The sequence below is a fragment of the Cyclospora cayetanensis genome, unplaced genomic scaffold (genome assembly GCF_002999335.1).
Source record: "Cyclospora cayetanensis isolate NF1_C8 unplaced genomic scaffold, CcayRef3 CcayRef3_contig_5, whole genome shotgun sequence".
Taxonomy (NCBI): domain Eukaryota; phylum Apicomplexa; class Conoidasida; order Eucoccidiorida; family Eimeriidae; genus Cyclospora; species Cyclospora cayetanensis.
In genome coordinates, this window is record NW_020312480.1 from 364,990 (window position 1) to 389,930 (window position 24,941).

At 53.8% G+C, this 24,941-nt stretch overlaps 4 protein-coding genes across 4 annotated transcripts; 2 read left to right on the forward strand and 2 right to left on the reverse strand.

Moving 5' to 3' along the window:
• Positions 1-2,423: 2,423 nt before the first annotated feature.
• Positions 2,424-9,084, forward strand: LOC34620156 (importin-5). Its single transcript, XM_026334805.1, has 14 exons — positions 2,424-3,042; positions 3,194-3,326; positions 3,495-3,942; positions 4,080-4,367; positions 4,613-4,753; positions 5,102-5,231; positions 5,403-5,615; positions 5,840-6,150; positions 6,474-6,923; positions 7,218-7,355; positions 7,557-7,748; positions 7,921-8,127; positions 8,331-8,504; positions 8,845-9,084. Exons 1-14 carry the CDS (start codon positions 2,424-2,426, stop codon positions 9,082-9,084), a joined length of 3,684 nt encoding a protein of 1,227 aa, XP_026190590.1.
• Positions 9,085-11,203: 2,119 nt separating this feature from the next.
• LOC34620154 (uncharacterized membrane protein C365.16) lies at positions 11,204-12,475 on the reverse strand. Its single transcript, XM_022733416.2, has 2 exons — positions 12,370-12,475; positions 11,204-12,261 (listed from the first exon to the last, which is right to left on the reverse strand). Exons 1-2 carry the CDS (start codon positions 12,473-12,475, stop codon positions 11,204-11,206), a joined length of 1,164 nt encoding a protein of 387 aa, XP_022593428.2.
• Positions 12,476-16,377: 3,902 nt separating this feature from the next.
• Positions 16,378-17,589, reverse strand: LOC34620153 (calcium-binding mitochondrial carrier protein SCaMC-1). The gene is made up of 2 exons (XM_026334787.1): positions 16,889-17,589; positions 16,378-16,492 (listed from the first exon to the last, which is right to left on the reverse strand). Exons 1-2 carry the CDS (start codon positions 17,587-17,589, stop codon positions 16,378-16,380), a joined length of 816 nt encoding a protein of 271 aa, XP_026190572.1.
• Positions 17,590-19,527: 1,938 nt separating this feature from the next.
• On the forward strand, positions 19,528-24,925 carry LOC34620152. The gene is made up of 8 exons (XM_026334788.1): positions 19,528-20,736; positions 20,905-21,890; positions 22,105-22,156; positions 22,332-22,596; positions 23,853-23,958; positions 24,194-24,346; positions 24,420-24,546; positions 24,839-24,925. Exons 1-8 carry the CDS (start codon positions 19,528-19,530, stop codon positions 24,923-24,925), a joined length of 2,985 nt encoding a protein of 994 aa, XP_026190573.1.
• The last annotated feature ends 16 nt before the right edge of the window (positions 24,926-24,941 follow it).

The following is a 24,941-nucleotide window of genomic DNA, read 5'->3' on the forward strand; positions in this document are numbered from 1 at the left end:
TCCAGGGTGCTTGTCCCACACCAGTATCCAGATACACCGGAAGCCACCTTCAGTGAAGATGAGCGTCTCTGGTGAAACGCCGATAATGTATACTGAGTGGCTATTGTGGGGTGCATCGTAGAGTTCAGGTGTCGCAGAGCCTTGAGCCCCAGTCTGCGATGTGTAGCACGGCGTATGTACGAGTTACAAAAGTTCTTGCGGTCCAGGGGACGGGTAAAGGCCTGCAAGGGTCCAGCATAGATGCACATGATCGCTTAATGCACAGACTGCGGCGGGTCCTGGGAGACTAGATCGTTATAAGAAATCATGAAAACATGATGCATAGGAGGAGGCACAGCTTTATAGAAGCAGCACGAGCTACACCACAACCATATACCCATGGAAGTTAGTGTGACGGCTTCCAGGGAACTTAGGGAGAGTAGATGTGTAAGAAGACGACTCCAAGAACTCTCGGCTGGAAACCACCTTGCTTGCACTTGATGATTGCTGGCGAGAGAGGGTCCAAGCCCCCACTTGCTTCTGTCGTTAACAGATGTTATAAAAGGAACACGTGCTCGTGTGCAAGGGAAGGGAGGAAAATACTCTTGCTCGATATGTGGTATCTATGAAGACATTACACGCAATTCGTACAACATATGCTTCCCTATTCTGGTTGTGAAATACAAGTAGGCATCCTCGTTGTTCCTCGCAAGTGTTAAGGATAATGCTGTACGCGTACGAATCACCTTCATGACCCAATGTGCATGTACATAGCAGTGTTCCCAAAAGCTTGAGTGAACTGAAGCCTCCAAGCTTAAGAACGCCGAGTATTGCTGACCATATAGGTACAGAGTAGCAATTACACGTCGAGCAAAAATCCACCGGTCCATTGTAAAATCGTTGGGATCAGGGAATTGTGCAAAGAGTGCTTTAGAAAGCTATTTAGCAGTGACCTTTTCGCCATCGAGGGGAGCGAGATCGCGCGGTTGTCTCCGTGGACCAGAAACACAAATTTGACATCACGATAAAGGAGAGCCACACTGGGCTCTTATACGGCTGGTACGAGGCTAGCTTAGGACTGAATAATCGTTAGGAAGACCAAGATCTAAGAAAGTACGTCATCAGGATGCCCGAAGCAACGCGCAGGATGATTCAGGAGGGAATAATTTTTGAGCAGTATAGCTCCACTGCCCCTAAGGACAAGTTTGTTCCACATCCAGAGACCATGAGCCACCGTCAGAGCGCTGGCATTCGCACTGTCGAATAGGAGCACGCCAGAAAACAACCGAGAGGCAATAGGCCACGAGTTATGTATTCCAGTTTCATGTCCATCGTTCTGTTACCCGGACTTACAGTAGTCTCCAACTAGTCACAACCTGAAAATCTGTTAAAAGGGTTAACGGGTGCTGGTATATACATGCATCATAGAAGGAGCACTGAACAGCATCAGAGGGTACCACACGTGCTAAACATTATTCCACGAGCATTGTCCACGTTCACACTCGCTGCAACCTTGTTGATTTGCTGGGTACAGAGTTATTTCAAAGTTACATGTTGACAAATCCAGTGAATTTTGAGAACTGAGAACAATATATTCTTTTTCCGCCTCTCGAAGCCCGTGACTTCCCTAGGGCACAACGACGATTACTGCTCGGGTAGCAGGAGCTTCCGTGCCAAAACTCCACCCAGCTGCTACGTGTGGAGCTCCCTTAAGGTGTTTTAGCGACCTATATGAAGGTATGCCTGTAAAGAGGTAGTCTTCCCCCGCCCACATCGCTGCGTGGCTGTTCTGGAAAAGGGAAGGCTAATGGAAGGAGCCATCGCTCCCTGGGCAAATATTTCAATGCTCTAGCCATCGATGTAAAATGACACAGAGTTCCAGCGCATAGAGTTTTCAGCGGGATATGGAGTAGAGCCGATGAACGCCCTAGCGCATAGGGGGACCTATGCCACAGATGAGATGACAACACAAAAACTAATAGGATTTAGGATTCTTGGTGTAGTGTCCTGCTCAACTACCCAAGTGCCATGTAGTGGCAGCATTAATTGCAAACCTAGCAACATTACTGGTATTACTAACAATCGCGGCTGCAGTAGCACCTCGGGAAGCATCGGCGCCGCAGCCCCACTTCTGGTGGGGTCGAGCCTTTTGGGCTTTTCTGCTCTTAGCTGGTGTGGTATTCTAGCTCTTCCACACGGGAACGCGTAATATTTTAACTCCAGTCCGGCGGAGTTGCACCTTCCCTACCTAGAAGCTTTCCCACACGAGCAAGAGTCCGCTTTCTGTTTCCTCTTGTCCCATCTTTTGTTTCCTCAGGGGCCTCAGGGGCCCCCAGGATAACTTAGGGCCCCGTCTAACATATCTAGGGGGGCCCCACGTCTTCTCCGTAGGCACTTTTGACGTGCTTCTCTTGCCCAGAGCCCTAAAGCCAAAGCCCTAGGAGATGGATCCATCTTCGTTTTGCGCCCTATTGGAGGCGACACTGAACCCCGACTCTGCAGTGCGTAGGGAGGCAGAATCTCGCATCACGGAACTGAAGAAAGGGGCCCCCGACGTATTTGTCTCATGTTTGCTACAAACCCTAGGAGAGCACCCTGCAGAGCAACTGCGCTTGCAGGCTGCAGTCCTGCTTCGTTCCTCTGCTTTTGGAGGATCCTTGGACGGGGAGACTAACGTGTGGGGCCGATTGTCTCAGCAGACTCGGGAAAATGTCAAGACCTCTCTGATACGATGCGTGGAAAATGAAAGCAGCAAGACCGTCCGCAGCAATATATGCAACACTGCAGCAGATCTTGCATGTGATTTGGTACCCATAGATCAATGGCCCACCCTGGGCCCTCAGCTCCTCAGCCTAATCTATACGAACGAGCCTCACAAGCAGCAGGGGGCCCTTCATATCCTCTCGGAGGTCATTCCTGCTTTGGGTCCCCAGCTGGGCAGTACCGACGGGGGTCCACAGCTTGCAGCTCTTGTTAGGGGATGCCTCAGCACCGCCAAACCTGCAGAAACTCGCGCAGAAGCACTCTCACTTCTTGTTGCGCTCGTTGAAGACGCTCAGAGAAGTGGGCCGCCATTGCGAAAAATGCTGCCCAGTGGTGCTGCTGAGTGGGTTGTTGAGCCCCTTGATACTGGGGCTGCCTCACTAGCTAAGTCCTCCCGTGGTTTGCCGTCTCATGGCGTGACTCGTGCTACAGGTGCTGCTGAACTGTGCAGGTATATACAGAAAGGTGGGCACAGCGGAGTCTCCCGTGGCACTCCTCGTCATTGCTGCCATTGAGGCAGCGCTGCGGCAGGCGGGGGCCGAGGTCACACAAGGGGAGGCCCCGGATTGCCAGCTTGCAGAGAGGTGCGTTGAGTTGTTGCCTTTGCCGCTGCTCTTGCTGGCTTCTTACTGGTGTTGGTGATGGCTTGCTGGCTATAGCATGTGTCTGACTGGTGATTCCTGCTTTCCCTGCGTTGTCTGTGGGGCTCCTGCATCCACGGGGAGTTGCATGCGCTGCTGGTGCCGTTGCAGGGTGCTAGGCCTAGTGGTTCAGCTGCTGGAGGCGGATAGGGGGGGCGGTGCTGCCCTGTTTAAGGGCCATGTTTCGCTGGTGTTAGACTACTTGTTGTCGCTGGCCAATGCTGGGAAGGCCCTGCCAAGTCTTGCTGAGCGTGCGCAAGCTGCGGCAACTGCTGCTGCAGCAGCAGCAGCAGCAGCAGCAGGGTCAGCAACACCGGATGCTGGGCCTTCTGTAGCCGGAGCGGCCTGTGCTGCGACGGCGGATAAGGCCGAGGGTTTCGAGACGGTAAGGCGCCTGGCCATTGAGGCAGTCTTGTGCTATGCCGAGCAAAAGCCTCAGACCATCGCGGGTTGCACGGAAAGTTTGAAAGAGACCATCGCTACGCTTCTCCGTTGCATGCTGGAGGCCCAAGGAGAAGATTATGAGGACTGGTTCCAGTCAGGGGAGGAGAGTGACGATGTAGGCTACTCATGTGCTGCTCCCGCTGCTTCTGCGATATGTGCGGCCTCTGAGCCACTCCAGTTCACCCTACGCTTGTCTGCGCACCTGGGCGGCAGTGTGTGTCGCTTCCCTTTTGGTATATGATTTGGGCGCAGGATCAGCGAATGTACGACATTGGTGAAGAGGGCTTGGACCGAGTGGCTCGCTGCTTCGATGAGCATGACGATGAGGCCGTTGGCAGCAGCGGAAGCAGGCGGAAGCGGGAGAGCCTGTCTGCGGCAACAAACATGTTACCGTTATTGGCTGAGCTCATCAAACCCTTCTTGGTCCAAGAGCACTGGGTATATCGCTTTGTGGCGTTGATGGCAATATCGCAAACCGTGGAATATATCCCTTCAGGAGAGGAGCAGCAGCTGGCTGCCGTTGTAGATACCGTTGCCAAGGTAATTGCAACAGCTTACCGGTGCTTTGGTTGCTGCTGTACTGCTGCTGAGGGGCACAACTTTATCTGCATATCCGCAGTAGTATGTCCTTGTAGCTTGCCGAGTGTTGCAGTAGCGGCCCCGTTTGTGCTAAGAGAGGAAGAGCGAGATCTTTGGGGAGCTCCTCTTGATTGTCCTCTCAGTCATCGTCCTCACACAAGCGTCTGTCTCCCTGCTGTCCTGTTTGTTCGCCTTTGCCTTTGTAGGGTTTGCGAGATTCGGACTTTCACGTGCGATTTGCTGCATGTCAATGCCTGGGGCAGCTCTCGCTAGACCATGCCCCCACGGTACAACATGAATACTCCCATGTGCTCCTTGAGCCTCTCATTGGTTGCTTCTCCGACCCCGTAAGTCCCTTTGCTCGGGCCGAACTCTAGTTGACCAGTCGACAGTTTGCTCCGGAATCAAGGTATTTGCTTGCCTATTCAATTCGCTTTATATATTACTAGACAGTATATCCAGCTAGAGGCCAGCTAGACGAAGAGAATGGCTGCCAGACTCGTACTTTTGGACATCCGTTTCTGTACATCAGTGCTTCCGGTTTGCCGGCGCCTAGCTGCCACTTTGCAATTAGTTGTCTAGACGGTTGACATGTCTCTTTAGCCGGGAAAATAGCTTTAGCATGTGGTAGCTAGGTGGGTGGCTGGTTGAGTTGCTGCACGACTCATTGTGTGAGTCACGTGTTATTGCTTCAGACCCCACGAGTGCGGAGCCACGCATGCGCGGCCTTTGTGAATTTCGCTGAAGAGCTCGAGAAGAAGCAAATGCGGGAGATTGTCCAGGTTGTGATGCCCAAGATCCTGCAACTCGCAGATACCTCATCCCGTAAGTCCGAAGCCACAAGTTGTCAGGCGTCGGCTCTCACCTTCAAGGCTCTTGTACATGATAGACGCACGAAACAAAAGGCAAACAGCAGGAGCATTATGTGTAGCGCAGACTATTGGTTTTTCGTCCCGGCAGTGCTGCTGCATACTCCTTGGTGTAATGTTTGCTCAGCGCTACTCGTGCGTCAGCACGCAATAACTTGCGTAGCAGTTATTGCTGGCGTTTTGGAAAAGGAGTTTCAGCCCTACTACTCCGCAGTGTTACCAGCCCTACTGCGTTTAGTACAGGAGACAAATCCTCAAGGGACGCACAAAGAAACTGTTCTTCTCAGCAATCTCAAGTGCAAAGCCATCGAGGCTGCCTCTATTGTCGGATACAGCGTTGGTTAGTTGCACAAAGGCTCTCGGGTTGTTAGGTCATGGAGGCTATGCAGACTGAAAAACCGTTTGGCGCGTCCAAACTGACTCCTTATATATGGGCCACTCGAAATAGAGAAACATATAGACACCGGCAGCGGGACGGCGATAGTCACGCCACGTGCGCTGCATTGAGACACCTATACCCATGTGAAGGAGGCAAAAGTTGTTAGACTGCTCTGTTGCCCTCAGGCCGCGAGGTGTTTGCTCCGGACAGTGGCTTTGTTATGGAACAGTTGCTGCAACTCTACAACGCCACTGAAGCACCCCTTACCGCCGACAGCAAGAGCAACAGTACCAGCAGCACTACGGATGGAGACGAAACGGAGACAGTACGGGAGTACTTAACGGAAGCGATTGCAAGGCTCTGCCGCGTTATGGAGGCCGACTTTATTCCTTTTCTAGGCCGCTTACTTCCGCAACTATTTTCGGTGCTGTCTGTGGAGCCGAAGATTGTCAAAGAAGACGAAATTGAAGCGGAGGAAGGAGAGGACGCATTCGATGTATGGCGAAAACACACAGCCGTCAAATGGTTTTGCCTGGGGCATAGAGTTTAGGTTGTATGTGGGTGATGACCGTTGTGTCGCCTTGTTCAATGGGGAGCTTTCCGGTTTGGTTCTCGTGTGCGCAATGTGGAGGGAGCGCCTCCTACTGGTGCACCTGTGCTTACCGAAGCGAAGGTGCCTGGTGCACTGCAGACCAGTCTTTGGGTAGAAGGCAAACCTATGCAGGAGGCAGGGCAGCAGGATTGGGGGCAAAAAGGGAATAGCAAAGCAACGGTAAGCAGAAAACGTTTTCTTGGAGTAATGTGTGCGTATTTCTTTAGGACATGACATACGTGATGATCGATGAGGGCAAGAGTTTGGGATTGCGTACTTCGCTGCTGGAGGAGCAAGAGCGAGCCCTTGAGCTCCTGCAGACCATCTTCTCTGTGTTAGCAAAGCCTTTAGCTGCTGCTGCTGCAGTAGCAGAAACAGCCGACGAGGTGCGCGGACTCCTGGTGCAGACCGGGCGCGCGGTGACGCCCTTGCTGCGTCACCTGCTCTCTGAGTCAGTGAAGGAGCGGGCTCTAGAGGCAACGGGGGCCCTCCTGGGGGTGCTTGCTCTCTGCCCTCTGCTGAATGACATCCGCAAGGCTCTGTTGGTACAAACTCTGAACGACACTTTCAGCTCGCTATCCGAGGCAGAAGCAGAGCCGGATTCCATTCAGTCCCAGGCCTCCGGCTTGGTGCAGTGCATTGAAACAGCAGGAGGAGGCATCTTGGATGCGGTGGAGGTAAATGCACATGTATTGGTTGCATCAGGTTCCTTCATATACGTTGCGTAGAGCGCTGTTCGCGCGTGCGCGCTGCCCCTATTCCGTTGGATCTAAGCTCTGTGAAGAATGCATTTCGCTAGTCCAAGCATGCAAAAAATTGCTCCTTCTTCAACAGCGAAGCTGCCGGTTCATCCTTTCTTCACCTCGTCTAGTGGGGCGCGAAGCAGCTCTGAGATATCGCTGCTGCTCATGCAACTTGTCGCTTGCGCTAGCTGAGCGTGGGTGCTTCCAGTCTGTGGGCTGTCTCTGCAGGTTGCCGAGCAGGTGCGTCGTGTCTTGGAGTTACTTGGTAAAAGCAGTGAGCGGCGCACCGAGTTGGCTGCCAAGCGCCACGCGGAGGAGGAGCTCGAAGATGATGATCTCACGGAGATAGAGGACGACGAAGAAACAGTGAGAACTGATAGACCCCTGCTCCGGTTTCTGTCCCTGTAGTCGTAAGGCCCGCTTAAACAGCGGACGGTAACCGTGATGGTCTTGCTCATGAGGAAACGGTTCTCTGACACAGGGTGGAATCCATTGAAGGGTTCTCGCTGGGTGCTGCTGCTGCGAACTTGGCCTATGATGTTGCCAACTTGTGCGTGGCTATTGCAGGAGCAAACGCTGCGTTCGACTTTGGTGGAGCTGATAGGAGCTCTCATGGCAAGCCACCCCGCCGAGTTCCTGGGGGGGCCGTCCATAGAGACGGCTCTGCAATTTGCTGAGGGCCTCTTGGTGTCTCAGGCCTGCTCCGAGGATAAGGCCGTTGGATTGTTTGTGTGCTGTGACATCCTGCAGCACCTAAAGGTACCCGTAATCCACATATCCAGCGCCCTCAATTCTTGTTAGCCAGTCCTGACAGCATCAGAGATTCTCCACCTCCTGCAGGCGCACGCCCAAGGCCCACACACTCACTGAATACTGTAGGGTTTATAATTTATGCGCTAGCCTCCATGAATGTGAGTGTGTATATGTTCAGGGGGGGGCTATGGGCCTGTGGCCACGGTTCCTGCCTCAGGTGTTAGAATGCCTCTTATGTGAAGACCAGCGTGTCGTGCAGGCTGCTGCTTATGGAGTGCAGCAGGCAGCCAAAATTGAGGGGTTTGCTAATTTTGCGGGTACTGCTGCCAACAGCTTGCTGCAGGTCATCAGAAACGGCAAGGACAAACGCGGAAAGCTTCACGCTGTGAGGCCTTCTCTTTGAATTGGTGTTGCAATAGTCGCACACAAACATCGGTTCTCTATTTTGATGCTGCAGGACTGCGAACGGGGGGCGCAGTGCTGTTCTGCAGTATTAGACATGTATAGTGTGATCACTACTACGAGAGAGAATTCCTGTTGGCGTTGAAGCTTCGTATAGCTCTGCTGTGGATTGATGTCCTGCTCCAGGCTGCTATTGACAACGCAGTTGCTGCTTTGGGAGACTTAGTGGAATATCAAGGCACCGCCCTCGGCTCCGAGGTACATGCATTGACGGCAACTTGGTTGGAACAGCTGCCGCTAAAGCAAGATGCTACTGAAGGCATTCGTGTGCACCGACAGCTCTTGGATGCCCTGCAAAGGGTAAGGAACAAGGTTTCTGGTTGGAAGGATCTACTCACTGCACTGCTGAGGAGCTGCCGGGAAAGCAGGCCCGCGCTTTAGTTTGTCTTTGATCCCGTTGATTTTCGGTGGTGCCGTTATCATCTAGGACTGCTCTCCGCACCCCTTTGGCATGCATCCTCTCCCTTTAGCCTATATGAGGGCCATGCCGGCTCCTTCGCGTGCTGCCCTTTACCTATGCTAGTAGGCTATCTACTTGGCTTGCTGACTGCTTGCCCTGCGTTTTGGCTAGCAGAGTAGTTTGAGGCTGGTAAATAAATGAGCTGAACCTTGTGGACTACATTGCACGTCTGTCTCTCAGGACCGCAACGGTTTCTTCAGTGGAGACATTGCTCGCGTATCTCGGGCCTTGGGGGTTTTGGCTGGAATATACAAAACGACCTTTGTAGACGCAGATCTCGAAAAGGATATCGTCACTGTATTCCACAAGATTAGCACTTCAGGGGAACCCGCACCCTTAGAACAATTGGCCAAGGGGTTCACGAGCAAACAAGCGAAAAAGCTAGGGCGCATTTTGGAAGATGCACCAGCTCCCGCATAGCCCGGTCGACAGTGCGTGTTTGGAAGGCTATCTGGCAAGCATGTCAGGTTGCTTGTTACCAAGAAGGCTATCGAGCCTATCGCCCGCGATTGTGATGCAGACAGGTGGGAAAGTGGATGTCGAGGTGGAGCCTACTCTGAAAGTAGTAGCAGGGCGCGACTGGGTGTCACTATGCGAGTTCACGAAGGCCTGGAATTACCCCATGCTTCCCTAGTCTTCTAAAAGCTAGCTTGGCCAGCTCTTAGAAGAAACAGTCTGCAGGTATACATGAGCCGCAGACTTTTTAATGAACTATGAAGAGAGGAGGAGCTTGGCGGTGCTGGAACCCCTGCCTGCCCTGTGCTTCTCTGCCAAATTGTCACATGAACTTTTGCGTCCATGCAATATTCTGGTGACTCTTCCTTGCTGTACCTAGCCACAGTTTTCCAGCTGCATATACATTCCCACATCAAGATGCGGCTAACAGTCTACGTATACACCCTGGCGCTTGCGTGCATCAGCGCGTACATAGGTTGGAGGGTTGCCCGGATCACATAAGAGGACCTGCTGCCTAGGGAACTGCAGCTGAGCGTTCAGGGGAGAAGGTCAAGAGAGCAGGCGCAGATAGAGTGCTTTGTGCGCGCTTCGAGGGAGACAGAAGAGGGCAGAGGGAAGAGTATTGTGCTTTGCCATGCAGGGCTTCTCGAGAGGGGTCATAAACAAGGCCGGCTGCCGCACATCTCGTGTGACAGTGTATCCTTCGTCCCTGTACCAGGAGTAGCCCCTTTATCCTCTAAACCTCCTGTGTGGGGCCGCCCCACATTCTTTTTTCTCATAGAAGGAAAAGACTGTCCCTGCACTGCTGGGCGGGAAGCTGCTCCCGACCATGACTCCGCGATTAGCGGGGTCATGTGGATGAACTAGACGCTGCAAAAGCCAGGTAGTCCTGCCGCATAGCGGAGGGCCGCCGGTGTTTCGGCAGCCATACGACTAGCGGCTCTATCCCAAAGACACGGAAGGGCGCTTCAGCGACAGGGAAGTTAAGGCGTTCCTTATGATGCTGCTTCCACAGCCTGGTCTGTTTTTCTCTCTCCCTGTCTATGGCTCACATATCCCCATCTGCGTATATCCTACGGTTTTACTCTCCCTTGCCTTGCCTATCTCGTCTTTGTGCCTGTCAAGTTGTTCAGCAGCGTATTTTCCCCCTTGAACATGGTCAGGCAATTTACGGACTCTTTGTTTTGCGGGCACCCGTTCTTTTTGTCTCCTGATCCCTCAGTTTGACAGTGTCCACGTCCTCGATACCCCATGTCTGCGTACGTTTTTGACTTACTAGAAAGCATTCGGTGCACGCTTTCGAGTTTTCGCTCCCTTAGGTATCTGTGCCATAAGCAGTAGGCCGCTCTCTCAATAGCTCCAGCGCTTCTGCGGGTGCTCGTCTGCTGCCAGTACTGCAAGTGGCTGCCGCAGTGCTGGATGTACTTCTCGCTTCCTTTCCATGTGCATTACTAGGGTGGTATAGTTTCAGGCTAATATGGAGAGTTTCCCTGTACCCAGCAGTGATGGCGGGCCCCTGTTGCCCCAGGTGCTCGTCGCCTAAGTGCTTGCCAGCACCGGCTGGCCATACGTTCTCCTTTAGTCGATACTTAGGACAGCGCAAGTAGAGTCCTCAATAATGTTCGTGCACAAAGGGTGCTCACTGCGCCCCGCTTCCAACGGAAGACATTTTCCTGGTGGGTCCCGCCCAGAGGGCTTAAAAGGTAGCCCGCGGAGGACTAGGTCATCATGGGCTGCACATAGCCCTAAAACAAACAGAATAGTAACAGAAAGCGGTCCCTCTTATAGGGGCCTTCGAGGGCAATGCACAATAGGCCAGTGAACAACGGGGGGCGTCGGGACGCTCCTCACTGGTGCATGTCTAGGCAAACTAGAGCGTCCTCCCTCATTAAGGACTGCCCTAAACGATCTTCGCAAAAGAACCTATTCGATAAGCACTTGTGTGAAATTTGATATTGCAAATGCCTTGGTCCCCGTTGGTGCGCTTTGTCCCACGGGGCGTGAAAGATCCCAATACACGCAGTCCCTCAAGGGTGCTTTCAGGTTCCTAGGGCCCCCGAAAACTGTAGGTTCACAATGATCCCTACTTGTACTGTGTTGTCTTAGAAAGGGTACATGTCACTGCAGTCTCTCCATCTGCTGCAGTCAAGCTGTTCCGAGTTCTGGAATTGACGAGGCCTCCAACTCCAAATGCGGGCACAATGCGGGCAGCCCTCGCGATAACTGCAGGGCAGTAAGCCCATGAAAGGGCGCTGAGCCTTTGTCCAAACGTGGCTGTGGGCCTGTGGTACAGATCTAGAGAAAGCAGATGAAGCGGGGTAGACACCAACTGAATTCCCACAGGTGACAGCACCTGGGCCATTGAAGAAGCTGCCAGGGGCTCGGTAAGAATCCACCGTCGTAAAGCCCACAAAGGGCCCCTCGAGAGCGAAGCGCGGAGAGAACCATCGGGAAACGCCCCTGCAGATTGTGGAACAGACGTTCTCTGCTTGCCGTCCTGCAATTCATTTGGCTGGTGCCCGTCTTCTTGGGTGCCGTGATAGTGGCTCTGATGCCGTGGTGATTGGTGCTGCAGCTGTTTCTGTGTATGTCGTAGTTTTTCTTGGCCTCCGCGAGAGACAAGAACTTCACTTTCTGGGCCGTCGAGGGCATCCGTTGTATTTTCTGCCCAGCGCACGAGGATGTTTGCCAGAAGAGGAGGTAGATTGAAGGCTGAGGCAATGGTTAGTCCATCTCTGGCTAGGAACAGGCCCACAGATGCCAGAGGGAAGTCCTTGTAGTACCCGCCTGCCCCTTGAGGTGCCCCATACAGGCGGGAAAAGATGATGTCTTTCCTTACACAAAGAAATACATTGCAGAGAGTGATCCCGACAAACTTGGGAAGCGCAGAAGTGCTGTGGAATGCCGCCCCGATGGTTTCTGACGCATTAGCCGCCAGGTATGTCCCGGCATATACCCCAAATACTACTTTGAAGTCCCGGCCCCTCAGGAATCCTAGCGGACTCCGAATAACACGCATGAGGGAATCAAGCAAACAGGGCACCAGAGGGCCCCTCCCCGTGGCACTCAGTACTACTGATTTGTCAACCAAGGTTACAATCGGGGATATACAGAAAGAGGCGCAGCATGCGGCCACTATGTCTCCAGTCAGGCGACGACCCAGCAGCCAGTACCCCGTGGGCCTACCCAGTCCATGTGTTGTGGCTGCTGCTGCTGCTATTGCTGCTGGTTTCGTTGCTTCTGCTTCGCTCGCTCTCGCAGCTACCGGAGGAATTCCTAGGGGTGCAGCGTTAAAAGCTACTTCACCGGCGGACTCGGTGAGCAAGGGAGCAGCGTGGCACTCATGGCCTGGCATTGGAGGCCCCCTAAAGTGGCGGCACCAGACGTAGAAATTTCTCAGAGTAGCAGACTATGGACCCGCGTAGTCAGTGCTGCTGTAGGGTGATGTTGCAGCGGTTGAGCACACCGCGGAGGGTGCCTTCGGACAAAGCGCTTCGTATCTTTGTTAAAACGCACAAAAGGCCTCTGCAGGAAAAGGTTTCAACGAAACACACGCCCAAAATACAGAGACAGGAGGCGTTCGGTCCAGGGCGGCACATCTCCGCGGTGACCCCACAGGCTGCGTCTTCTGCGGTTATTCGCCCCTTGTGCTTTCTCGAGCTATCCCCAAATCACGATTAACATGTTATTGGGGCCGCTACAGCAGTAAGAGAACAAAAATACGAACACATGCTTAGAGACACATTGGGGAGCGGGGCATGGTAGCAGCAGGGAGGCAGCTGCGTTCGCAGCAATGGAAGTAGCGAAAAAAATTCACTAGCAATTACACTCTGATACCCCAGTTGTTCTGATCCAGCCCCCTCTAGCAAAGCCTCCGATATTGGAGGAACAGCTGCTTGCCTTACGTTTTACACCTCCCCTGCAGTCCAAACACAACTGCCACATGCACTCACTCTCGTGGCTGCATTTCTTACGCCACCTGGCAAGGCCTCAGGCGCACTAAAATGACCTTTTGATTTTGCCAATAGCTGTGTTGATCCCCAGCTAGACGCACTGGTGCAAGAAATGGAAAGACGAAAGTCCCCTGCCTCTCGATGGCTCCAAGGGCCAATGCTCTACCTACCAAGTAGCAAGGAAAGAAGAAATTCAGCACTAGTTTGCAATGTCACATCCTTACTTATGAGATAGTGTGCACTAGACCCTGGAGCTACGGTAGAAAAGCATGTGCCTGCAGTAAAATGCCTCCCTACGGAGACCTAGTACATGTAGCATCACATGTAAGCAGGGACGCACACCAACAAAAGCGCCCTCATGCCAGCGCCTTTGCCTCCTCTGTGTGCCAGGTAGACCGATATAAAGCTTTATTTTATGCGTAAAAGGACGGTTTTGCAGAGCGTTTCTCCTTGATTTCTCGCCTTTCCTACACGAATGCACACTCGTTCCGATGCCCTTTATCCTGAAAGTTCCGAAGTCAGGGAAGAGGCACCTCTGGGGTCCCTCTTCCCCATCCCCCCTCGAGCATTTCAGCCATTCACAGCTTGTTGTACATGCCTTTAAGCGCACATGCGCACACCATTGCATCGTGTAGCGTAGCTAACAGTACTTTGCACCAAGTTAAAAGAAGGAACATACAAGCCAAGTATTTGGTTGTTTACTACTTCTGGAAAAATTGGGTGAACTGTACTAGAAAGTGTTCAGGTGTGGCTTCGCAGGCTACAGTGTAGCCTTCGTGGAGCTGTGCTTCCCCTTCGCACGGCTCATTTCCATGAAGCTCTACCAAGATCTGTTTTTCGAAGGTCCTCCGTAGCCTCTGCAATAAGCAGATATGTGCAGTAAGTCTTGACTCTTCGAGGTTCTCATCCAAAATTTCCTGAGACCTGAAAACCCCGTATGACTCCTGGTCACACAGTGCTGCAGGCTGGCTAGGGGTGCAGGGTTTCGAGCCTTCCAGACACTTCTAGTCTTCTAAGTTTATCCGTTTGAGCACACAATGGGGATTGCCAGCGCTCTCTCGATTTAACCGATGGAAAACGCTTGTAATGCACCCACACTCGGCCGGAGATTAGTTGATGAAGAGAGAAGCATCACTCCACGTTTACAGCCATGTCGCTCCCCCGCCCCAGTAACGGAATAAAAAGGCCTTTCGGCAAAGTACTGGTTCTTCACTCAGTGCACAGGAGGGACTGGTGCATCGAAAAGGCCCATGGCATGGGAGAGATTAGGTGGGTAGGCCTCAAAGAGCCCGCAGCGCGGGACATACTAATATACTACGTCATATGGAGACGAATGTTCGCTCAAGGTGCAGCCCGATGAGCCCTAGCCCTAACCTAAAGGAGAGCATCACGCTTCTGAAGTCAGGAACCTCACCCGACTTTGAAGGAGAATGACTCTGCAGAGTATTCGTCCAGCTGGGACTGCCTGTGCCCCTTCTATCTGCAGAACACCCTTTTAGCCAGCCGAATGGCACGGTAAGAGATAAGAGCTGGGAGTTTTGGGAGTCGTCTTCGAGGTGTTACGGCACTGACACTTATGAGCACTCTTCAGCTGCCCCACTCAGCCGCAGTTCCAAACATTCCTACAGACTCATGAAGAACAGCTCTTCAAGGCAAAAGCAGCAGCAAACAGGATAGATCCTAGACCCTTACTTGTAGCCCCAACACGTAGTCCTTCTTCGCAAACCATGAGACTAACACTCTAACAATCGGGGATGTTTTAGTGGGTGCCTCTGGTCCAAGGCCATCAAAGCGCACACTGAGCCGAAGGCAACTAGGTGTGAAACCCTGCATGCTTAAGTTCTGCAGGTCAAACAGTCTAAGGTTTCTTTTCTGTGTCGTATGTTTCTCCACCACCTTTCAGCATGCTTTTTAATCTGTAGGTGGCCTTGCGTTAGAGCTGAAGAATCCACTTTCCCTATGACACGGCCCCCTACAAAGAAACTAATCGTTCAGTTGCCATCTTCAGACAAGACAGTTTTCAAGGTAGCGAAATGACCTGGAGTTGATAGAGTATAGGGAAAAGAGAGAGATGTACCTCTGTCCCTCGTTTGCATGCACTTAATGCGGTATAGGCAATACAAGAGGGAGCAGCAAGCGGCCTACTCCGCAAACAGCGACTTAGCAGAGTGGCAGGGTGATTGCATCTGGGTCCGAGTACGTAGAATGCATGCATAGGCAGCCATAAGGTGGATTTACAGGATGCACACAGAGAGTAACTATGCTTATCTTTTTTTACAGGTTGGAGCTAAGCCATTTGAACACCTGCCGCTACAGAACGGGCGCGGAAAAGTTCCTTCATCATTTCATAACATGCAAATTGAATGGCACCCGCTGGAACGCTGCGTAAAGTCGCTGGCCAAATGCCATAGTAGAAGGCTTGAAGACCCTCAGTCCGTCTAATGGCACTGAGGCAGTTCCAAGTAGAGCTGCAGACATACACGATACAAGCAGCGGATACCACGAAATCGCCTCGGGTGTTCCGTTGAAATAGTAGCAGATGCAACGACGTGTGACCCGTGGAGAAACAACAGAAGCCGAAAATGTTGTTAACCTTCAGGTGCAAGCCCCTTAAATTCAGAGACAATAGGCAAGACGATAGGGGAAGGACAAGGTATGTATATGAGGTAACGAACACTTGACAAGAAGCAACTTTTAGGGCAAGGCAGCGTCTTTGCGATCTACAGACGGCAAAGTCATATTTCTTCTTGATTCCTTCGCCTTCCTTTCGGGCTTTATGAATGTACGAGAGTGTACCACCTAGCCAAACAAGTAACAGCGTTGTGTATGCAAGCAATGCCATAACGATCGAAGGACGGCACAAGCAGAAGCAAGCCAATGCTGAGAAGGCTCCAAAGGAACTGACCTGTAGAGCCGCGGGCGGCCGTCAATTCCGTCGCTCATAAGACGCTTCCGAATGGTATCAAAGGGGAAGACAACCGCCTGAGCTGCCATACTGGCCGCACTCCCTACGTGCACCACAGGCCATACAGAGAGATGTGCCTTTACCATGAATAGATCCTTATTCTACAGGCCCTCACCGTACTCCTGCTTGGTGCAAAAACGTCCAACTGCATCAGGAGAGGTCCCCTGCATTCTGAGCCGATCAGATGATCTCTAGAAAACTCTCAGCGCATCTCGGCAGCTTCGTAGAGGCGGAAACGCGCCGCGCCGCTCTATATCGCAACTTCAGCCACAAACGAGGAAACCCGAGAATTAAAAATCTAGCGAATGTCTCAACCGTGCAGATACGTGCATGCCGCACTCATTCAGCTGCTGAAGCGGCAGCTGAAGTGCGTTTACCTGAGGCTGCTGCAATGAACAGAACTTGCGGCCAGGAGCTGCCTTGTCGTCGCCTCTCTGCTGCATCTCCCACTTTCCTGAGCCCGAAGAAAAGTTCTGGCAGCGGCAATCACGGAAGGCTTTACTTGATCCGCTATTTTTGTCGCACTCCCCACGAGTTCGTCGCCCGTTTAGCCACCTTCAATCCCCCTTGACCCCCGCTATAGCCCCAGTGACCACAGCTGCGAAATTCAGCAAAAGAGATTCTGAGCGATTACCAAAGGCCCCGCACAGGCTCTAGCGCTTTCATTCTCGAGCACAATCCAGCGGCTAGGTGAGGGACAGAAAAACTAGGATGTAGGGGCGTTTAGAGAGCCCGCCAGGTTAGCCGGCACGGCATTCTTCCAGGCTGTTGTACACACCAGAGACTTACGCTACACCCCTCAAGCTCTGCCCTCCAAGCTGAGAGGTGCGTGTTGCTGGCCTTCACTCACCTCTTTGCCAAATCAAAAAAAGTCATTTGTAACATCACGTAAGGCACACCGGTGCCTAAGGCGAGCGAGTAGCCTTTAAAAAATCCCCCGGGCCCCTCATGCCTCCACACTCTTCGCACACAGTCTAAGACTCCCGCATACTCCTGATTGCTGGAATTGCTGGTACTGCAGGCTGCTGCACGGCCCAAAGCGCCAGCATTGATGCCAACAGCGATCCGAACAGACAAGACGTCCAGTGGATAAGAAAAGGTCTTCTGGAGGGACCCGGCGATCGCTCCAGCAAGCAGGAGAGAGCCTAAACTGCTGTTTTTGTTATTATCGTCGGAGCCAAGGGCTCTTTTGGCCAGATCATTAGCTGGGAACTTGATGGCGTAGCAGGCGGCAGCCCGCAACGCATTGACGCCGTTCCCCTTCCAGAGGGCCCTTAGGCCCTCCTCCCTTACAACTAGCCTTAAAGACTCCACGACGCCTCCATACTTACATCCTAGGGGAAAGACACGAGGCTTGCGGGCTTTAGCCAGCCCCTCGGGATTTTCTGACACGCAGTGCTGCTGCTGGAGCAGCATCCCCTGGATCTGGTAGAGCAACCGTAGGCGGTCCATCGGGGCGCATGTGGTCTTAGTTACGATGCCACTTACGGCTGCACTTATCAGCAACTCATATGGACCTGGCAGCTGCCTGGTCGCTCCTGCAGGCAGCATTGGCTCCTGTTGTTGAGCCCGCAGCGGTTGCTGGAGGCTGTTTTCTCCCGGGATCTCCATGATGACGGGAGCATTTAGGAAACCCTACAAGCTAGTTCATACTCAGGAAGTTTTCAGCAGCGGCGGCCTCAACCGGATGACACTGAGCAGCTGTGCTGCTGGACAGCCGCGTGGGCTGTCTCCCGGTGATGCAGCTACCGCTGGGGTGGGTGCTCGTAGCCCTTGCCCATAAAAAACAAGCAGCAAGGTACTAGAACCACTGAAAAGTCGAAAAACAAACCTAGAGGGACAGATGCACAGAGGAGAGGCCGCTATCTCGAAAATGGCCGCCCGGCTAGGGGACCTGGCACATGCTAAAACTTATTGAGCCGAGACTTGTAACGCTGAATTGGGAGACTGAAAGGATTCACGATGCCCCCGGAATCTTTTTATTGTGACACTTAATCAGCTTATGGCATTAATTCAATAAAGTATTGACTTTAATGCGGGGTCTTGGGTGATGCCTGCCCTCTTGGGGGCCCCTCCCTGCCTTCACAGGAGGGGCCCGTGCACGTTCTGCAGAGTGTGCCTAGGTTCTTATAGTGTTATCGTCCTGGACTGGGGTGTATATGCAGGTATGGGGTGTATTTTTAGTTTAGGAAAAACACTAAAAGTCACAAAGTCCAGGAAAAAAAAACGCCGAGACTAGAGACCCCACAGGACGTATCGGCGGTTGGTCTCCCTGATTCATCTAAGCGGCACAGAAGCAAACAGACCTCCGACACTGTTGCTGCCTGCTTAATACTTAGTTTCTGTTTATCTGTGGGGTGTATAGCCAAACAATCTTAGGCAAAAAGGGGAGGCAAGCATATACGCGTGCGCTGCACGGCTGCGGCGGCGGCTGCTGCTGCTGCTGCCACGCAGCAGCAGCTGGCGGTGTAGCCGAAGCCGCTGCTGCTGCGGTAGGGGATACTGCGGTAGCACACCAGTATTTCTGTCGGGTTTTTACTTGTGTATTCATCTCAAGACAGGCGTCAGCCTGATCTTTTGGTGCTCCCTGCTAATCTGGTGCTGCAGCAGGAGTGTTGCTGCGCCCCTGTTTATGCGTATGTTGCTAGGAGGGCTACAGGAGCGGCAGCAATCCTCCCCCTTCAGTTGCAAAGACAGATGCCACTTCATGGTTTTAAAGGTCAATTTGTTTTGTTTTGTTTTGTGCCTGTGGCTCCACACCCGTAAGCAGCGGCGGCTGCTGCTGCAGGTGCTCGACTCGCCCGTCGTGCTGTTGCAGCAGCAGCAACAACAGCAACACTAGCCTCCACTTCTCTCCTTCTCTTCCTCCTTCGTTTTGCAGGGATCCCTTCGTGGGTCCGGTGTACTAACACTTTTAGAGTTTGGGGTTGAAGATTTCCTCCTGCTTCGTGTGCTGCTGCTCTCCCCTAGGGGACGCCGCAGCCGACAGGGGCAGTCGCGGGGGGGCACGGGCGTCCTGCAGCAGCAGCACGAGCAGCAGCAGCTGTTTGCTGCAGCACTTTTGCTTATTTTGGCGGCAATAATCAAGTGGACTCAGGGTTTCATAAGTGCTTCCCCCAGAAGTCTTGCTCGAACACCCCCTCCCTGCAGGGGGCACTTGCCCAGCCGTTGGGTCGGCAGTGTAGTGTCTCCCTCGGATCCTCACTCCATGACTGGCTAGGAGCGCAGCTGCTGCTGCTCGCGGTTCTGCGGCGGCCTTCTGCCTGCCCGCTTGGCCAGTCAAGTTCCCCGCAGCAGCAGCAGCAACAGCAGCAGCAACAGCAGGAGGAGGAGCCACGTTTGCAGCAGCAACACAAAAGCCTCGAACTTCGGCCGATTGCTTCCTTCAGGCGTTCTCACGCTGCCCAGCTACTTGCTGCTGCTGTGCGCGCGGTGCCTTTTGCCGCAGCAGCATACTGCGCGGTGGTCCTTATACGACCTGGCGCCACGATGTTGCAGCAGCAGCTGCTGCTCTCCCCCACGCAGCTCCCTGCGGCTTTCTTTGAGCATTGCCATGACAGCAGCTGCTGCAGATGCAGCAATAGTGGCGGCAGCTGCAACAACAGCGGGTGCGAGGACCAGGCAGCAGATGCGCTCACCCAGCAACCCTGCTGTTTAGCGGCGGGGGGGGATTGGCCTTGCAGCAGATGTGCTGCGTATGCGCAGCTGATGCGGCTGCGGTGTGACGCATCGCCCTCCCTTTGTGCCGCCTTCCCGTCTGTGACTGCAGCCTTTTGCCACGCAGCTCTCCCAAAGTCGGAAGAGCTGGTGAGCACGGCAGCGACGGCTGCAGCGCAGCCCCCATCGAGCGGATCGCCACACCCCGAACTGCAGCGTTCAGCTGCAGCAGCGGCTGCTGCTGCAGCCTCCTCCGGCTGCTGTTGCTGCTGCTTCCACCACGGCGGCTGCAGCAGCAGTGAAGGGTGGGGCCCCCTGCCGCAGTCTCTCATGGAGGACGTCAGCTGCGGACTCGGCGCTGCATGCGATTCCTGTATTGCCCTCCAAGAGACCCCCTCCCCTCTCGACACGGATGGCGGAGGAGGCGATCAACTGTGGGGATCTGAAGAAGAGGCTTGGGGCTTTCGCGACTGCTGGGGAGCTCCCAGCAGGTGTACAGAAGCTGCGGAAAGCTCAGATTTCGAGAGAAGGGCGGTGGCAGCGGGCATTGGAGCCTTGCTGCTGCAGCTTCCCAGCAACCTCATCTGCGATGCGAATCTCTTGACGAGTGCGCCGAGTCCTTTGAATGCTCGAGGCGTTGCACTTGGCCCCCTACCCCCGTCTAGGGTGGAGGTTGCTGCTGCAACGCAAGGAGACGCTGCAGGAGAGAGGTGTCAGCAGCAGCAGCGTCCTAGCGCAACTTACACAAGCCGCAGCAGCACCAGTACCTGCTGCTGTGCTATCGACACTGAAATGCTGAGGCACTGCAGAGGCGAGGCTGTGGAAGACGCTCTCCGGCTCGAAAGCGGCGGTTTGCTGCACAGGGAGAGGACACCTGAGGCTGCCCCCATGCTGCCCCCGCAGTGCTGCGAGCCGCAACAGCAACGGCAACAGCAGCAGCAACAGGTTGCGGGGGATCACGCATCTCCGCTTCCCGTGTCTTCCTGTGCGAGTCACTGCGCTTCGCCGCTCCAACAGACGCAGTCAGATGTGCAGCTGCAGGTGCAGCCGCAGCAGCGATTGCAGCTGCAGGTGCTCGACACACAAAGCACCCAGCCCGCCGGGGAATACCCCAAATCAGACGCTTCACCCCACCAAGACTCGCCGACAGCTGCCAGGAAGGCGCGATTGCGCAGAAGACGCACTTCTGATCCCTTGAGCTCCGGGAAGCACCAACAGCAGCAGCAGCAGCACCCGCTTGCTGCTGCAGGTTGCTGCTGCGGAAGCGATCCCTGCATCTGCTCGCCGCAGCAGCACACAAACGGTGGCTTGTTTTCGCTAGAAATGGAAGGCTCACAGCAATGCTACCACCGGCAGGAGCAGCAACAGCAACAGCAGCAACAGCAACAGCACCAACAGCAACAGCAACAGCAACAGCACCAACAGCAACAGCAACAACAGCAGCACGAGTTGCTGCTGCTGCCTGTGCAAAAGCGAAAGCGCGTCATTAGCGGTGCACTTGCAGATCCAGCCTGCGACGAGTGGGGTATTGGGCAGCATGAGCATTGGGCATGCGATGGCCTCGGAGCTTCCTCTCTTTTGCTATCTTCGGAAGAGCAGCAACAGCAGCCTCAGCAGCTTTCTCCAGCGTCATTTTATGATTTTTCTTCGTCCCCCTCCACGGGCACTGCAGGATCCCAACACCAGCAACAGCATCTGATGCTGCAACACGGATCACCAACGACAGCAACAACCTGCCTGGGGTGTGGCAGTGCGACGAGCTGTTGTAACTGCGGGGCACTAGGGTTGGATCCGCAGCAGCAACAACAACCGCAGCAGCAGCAGCAGCAGCACATCGGTCTCCGCACTTTGATCGACAGGTCTGTGGTGGCGCGTCAGCTGTCTCGTCTGTCTCAAGACTCTCCTGCTGGCGTTGCCGATGTGGCAGCAACTGGTGGTCCTCAGGAGTGCAGCAAGGATTCTTCTCCCGCTTCCGCAGCACCGTCTCCGAAGTTAGCCGCGGCAACGCCAGTAGCGGGAGGCGGCCCCTTTGTGTGCAACGTCGACGTGCCGGTGTGTCTCCCTCAGTTCGAAGACAGCGAGGATTGTTTGTCCCTGCTGAATCTCACCGAAAACCAGTGGCAGCAGTTTCGAGCTCAAGGCATGTTTAAGCTGGGGGACAAAGGCCGAGCCATTATTAAGAGTCGCATATCCAGGTGCGTAAGTTGCGGCAAAAAGGAGGTCGAACATGTGTAGCAGGCAGGTTGCATTCGGTGTGCTCCCTCCCCTCCTTTCTCAAATGCTGGTTGCCCCCCCTTGAAGCCTGCTAGTCAGACAGCAGGACTTACGAGGTGCCACAGCCCAAACGGTCTCATTTTGGGCGCTCACGCTCCACTGGTGTGGAAAAAAATGTCTATTTGGGATGTGCAGGCAGCTGCGCGTCTTCCCGCACTTGCGTAAGAGGGCCTCCTCTGTTGCAGGAGTTCGCTGTGCTACCACCAAGCAGCTGTTTCAGCTCGCCCAGGTGAGAGGGAGAGAGAGAGGTTCCCGCTGGCTGGCTGAGACATCTCGTGAAGCTGTGTAGAGGCCTTTGCAGGGTGTGCATCCCTTCTTCGCCTGCATGCGTTGTCTCCCATCGCTTCTACGCCCTGCTGCAGATATGCGGCCTCTACGACGTGCTGCCTCCCCAGTTTCAGCCCGCTTCCTTCAGAAGCGCTGAGGAGAGCCACCCGCAGCAAGCGCAGCCGCTCGCCTCGCAGCAGCAAGGGCAGCAAGAATCAGGACCAAACGTTGCCTCGCCTTTTTCATCCTTAACCCCCCAAAGCACCAACACGTTGACGGACGGAGGCCCTGGAACTGGAGCCACCTCAGGACCTTCAGCAGCACTGATGCTGCCCGATTTCGATGCGTCCTCTCCTGGAGGCAGCAACAGCAGCAGCACTGGCTTCTGGCAACAGCAATCGCAGCTCCTAATGGAAAAGATGCAGCAGCAGTCGCAGCAGCAGGCTTTTTGCGAGCAGCAGCACCTCCCTTTACCTTTGATCTGACCCCTTCCTGCGCTGTCTGCAGCCACGTTTGAGGCCCGCAGGTCTAGAGCCCTACGTCTCTGGCCTTCTTCCTGCAGCACACGTGCTTGACATCGGCAGCTCCATGCAGCAGCTTTCATCGCGCACCTGCATCCGGCTGCAGTGGCTTGCTCGTGCGCCTTCTGACTCGAAAGACCGGCCCAGCACATGTTCCCATGTGTCAGCTGGCTGCAGTTGTAGCAGCGTGATGCCACCTACTAGTAGTTCAGTATGCGCAGTAGCAGTAACAGCAGCAGCATGGGTTAAGTGAACCGGGCAGTGCTCTGGCGAATGTGTCACACTGACAGCATGGACTTGGCGGCCTTCTAGCCCTGCTCGGCTGTGTAGTACGGCTACCAGAACTCCACATGCGGGGTATTTGTCATGGGTGGCGTATATCTCGGCAAGCAAGCACCTGCACTTGAATGAAGGTGTGGTCATGATAGGTCCCCTTATGCTTGAAGCCTTGGGGACGACGGGGAAAAGCATCAGCAGCCCGAAGGCCTGACAAGGAGTGGAGGAAGGAGACTAGAAGAAGAGCGGTGGAGGGGCTGTTAGTGAGCGTTCCCTTGCCGACTACATGACTGAGGCCCGACTCCAATCTTTTGGGGAGGGTTATAGTGCAGTTTTGTGAAGTTTGTTTGTTAGCAAGGCAGCAGTGGTCGCAGGATCGTGTGCTGCAATGGTGCGAGGGGTTGCTCGGCCCCATCAGTTGCGCGTCCGAAAGCGACAGGAAGTGATGCTGTCCGTCAATCTGGTACACTATCTATAGGACATCCCTTCTACCTATCCGCGAGCACACCTATGTATACGTGTGCTCCGTTGGATTCGCTTCAGTTGCACAGTATGTGAGAACCCTTGGGCAGTGGACACAATGATGCTTTGCACAGTAGGATTTACGCGAGTCGTTCACTGTGTGTCATGAGCATATTCGCGGTACTCTGCGCCCCCCCAAACACACTGCTGATATTCGCTGTTTTGGAATGTTGTTTTGGCCCTTTAAGGGCCTCGAGTAGTGCATGCATGCAACACAGTGCACGATATAGCCACCAGCGTGCTTCTGTCTTTTCTATTTCTCCATACACATTTGTAAGCAACCGGATGGACCGAAAGCCCGCCTAGACGCAGGGCGCCAAGGTCCTTTAATACCTCTCAGCCACTACTTCAGTTGCTCTGGAGGCACCGAAGTAGCGCCATTGGCTGCAACAGACAGCCACGGGTAGCAAGCCTGGCAGAGGGCGTTCACCCTGACAATTGTTTACTTTCAACTGCACCAAGTGCAGCCGGCTTTTTCGAATACATGCGTGTGTTACAGACTGCAGGCACACTCATACTAAATCTGGATAAATAGAAACACGCTGCGGAGCGTACCCGCTGGTGGAAGCTCGGCGCCCGTAACACCAGACGAAAAGATGCATTAAAAGGGAGTTAGGTGGTTTACTGAAGTAAAGTAGGGCACAGGATTGCACTGTTGCCAGTGAATGCGCCTCCATCAACAGCGATACCCCTACAGTTTCCTGTGAGTGGTGGGGCCTCGCGCCTTTTACCTCGCCACTAATTGGTTCCATGGCACATGGATTAGCTCCTGCATGCATCCTTGCGGTTGAGTAAATAATAAGGAATGAAATGCGGGACCATAGATATGCTAAATGCGCATTGATAGGCTTGGATACTGGAGAGCTGTGCTGCATCTCCGAAAAGACTATCACTCATCGAAAAAATAGCCAGCGGAGTAAACACTTCCGAGCCAGCAGTAGCCGGTCTACACGCTTGGAGCAATAACACCAAAAAGCGAGATCGATGCACAGTTGGGTTTAAGAGAGTCACTCGTTGTGTGTTATGAGCATATTCATGGCACCCTGCGCCTTCACCCTCCCTCTCCCCCCGGCCTCCCTGGCCCCCGCGCACAGACGCCTGGATATTGACTATTGTGGAGTGTCGTGCATGCACATACTCTAGTGGCCGCAACCTATCAAGGATATGATGGCACTGACACCAAGCAAAAGGACATTAAAGAACGTACCCGTGGCAATATTCTATTTCGCGTGGAGTTTGGTTAACGTTTATCAGAGCACATCATATTGTCAAGAGAGGCTCAGACACCCTGCAAACGGCCTGGCAAAAGCGACGAATCGATAGATACTACACAACATGGAGAGAACCTTGCTAGAGGGGCAATTGAATAGATGTGTTTCTTGCTGC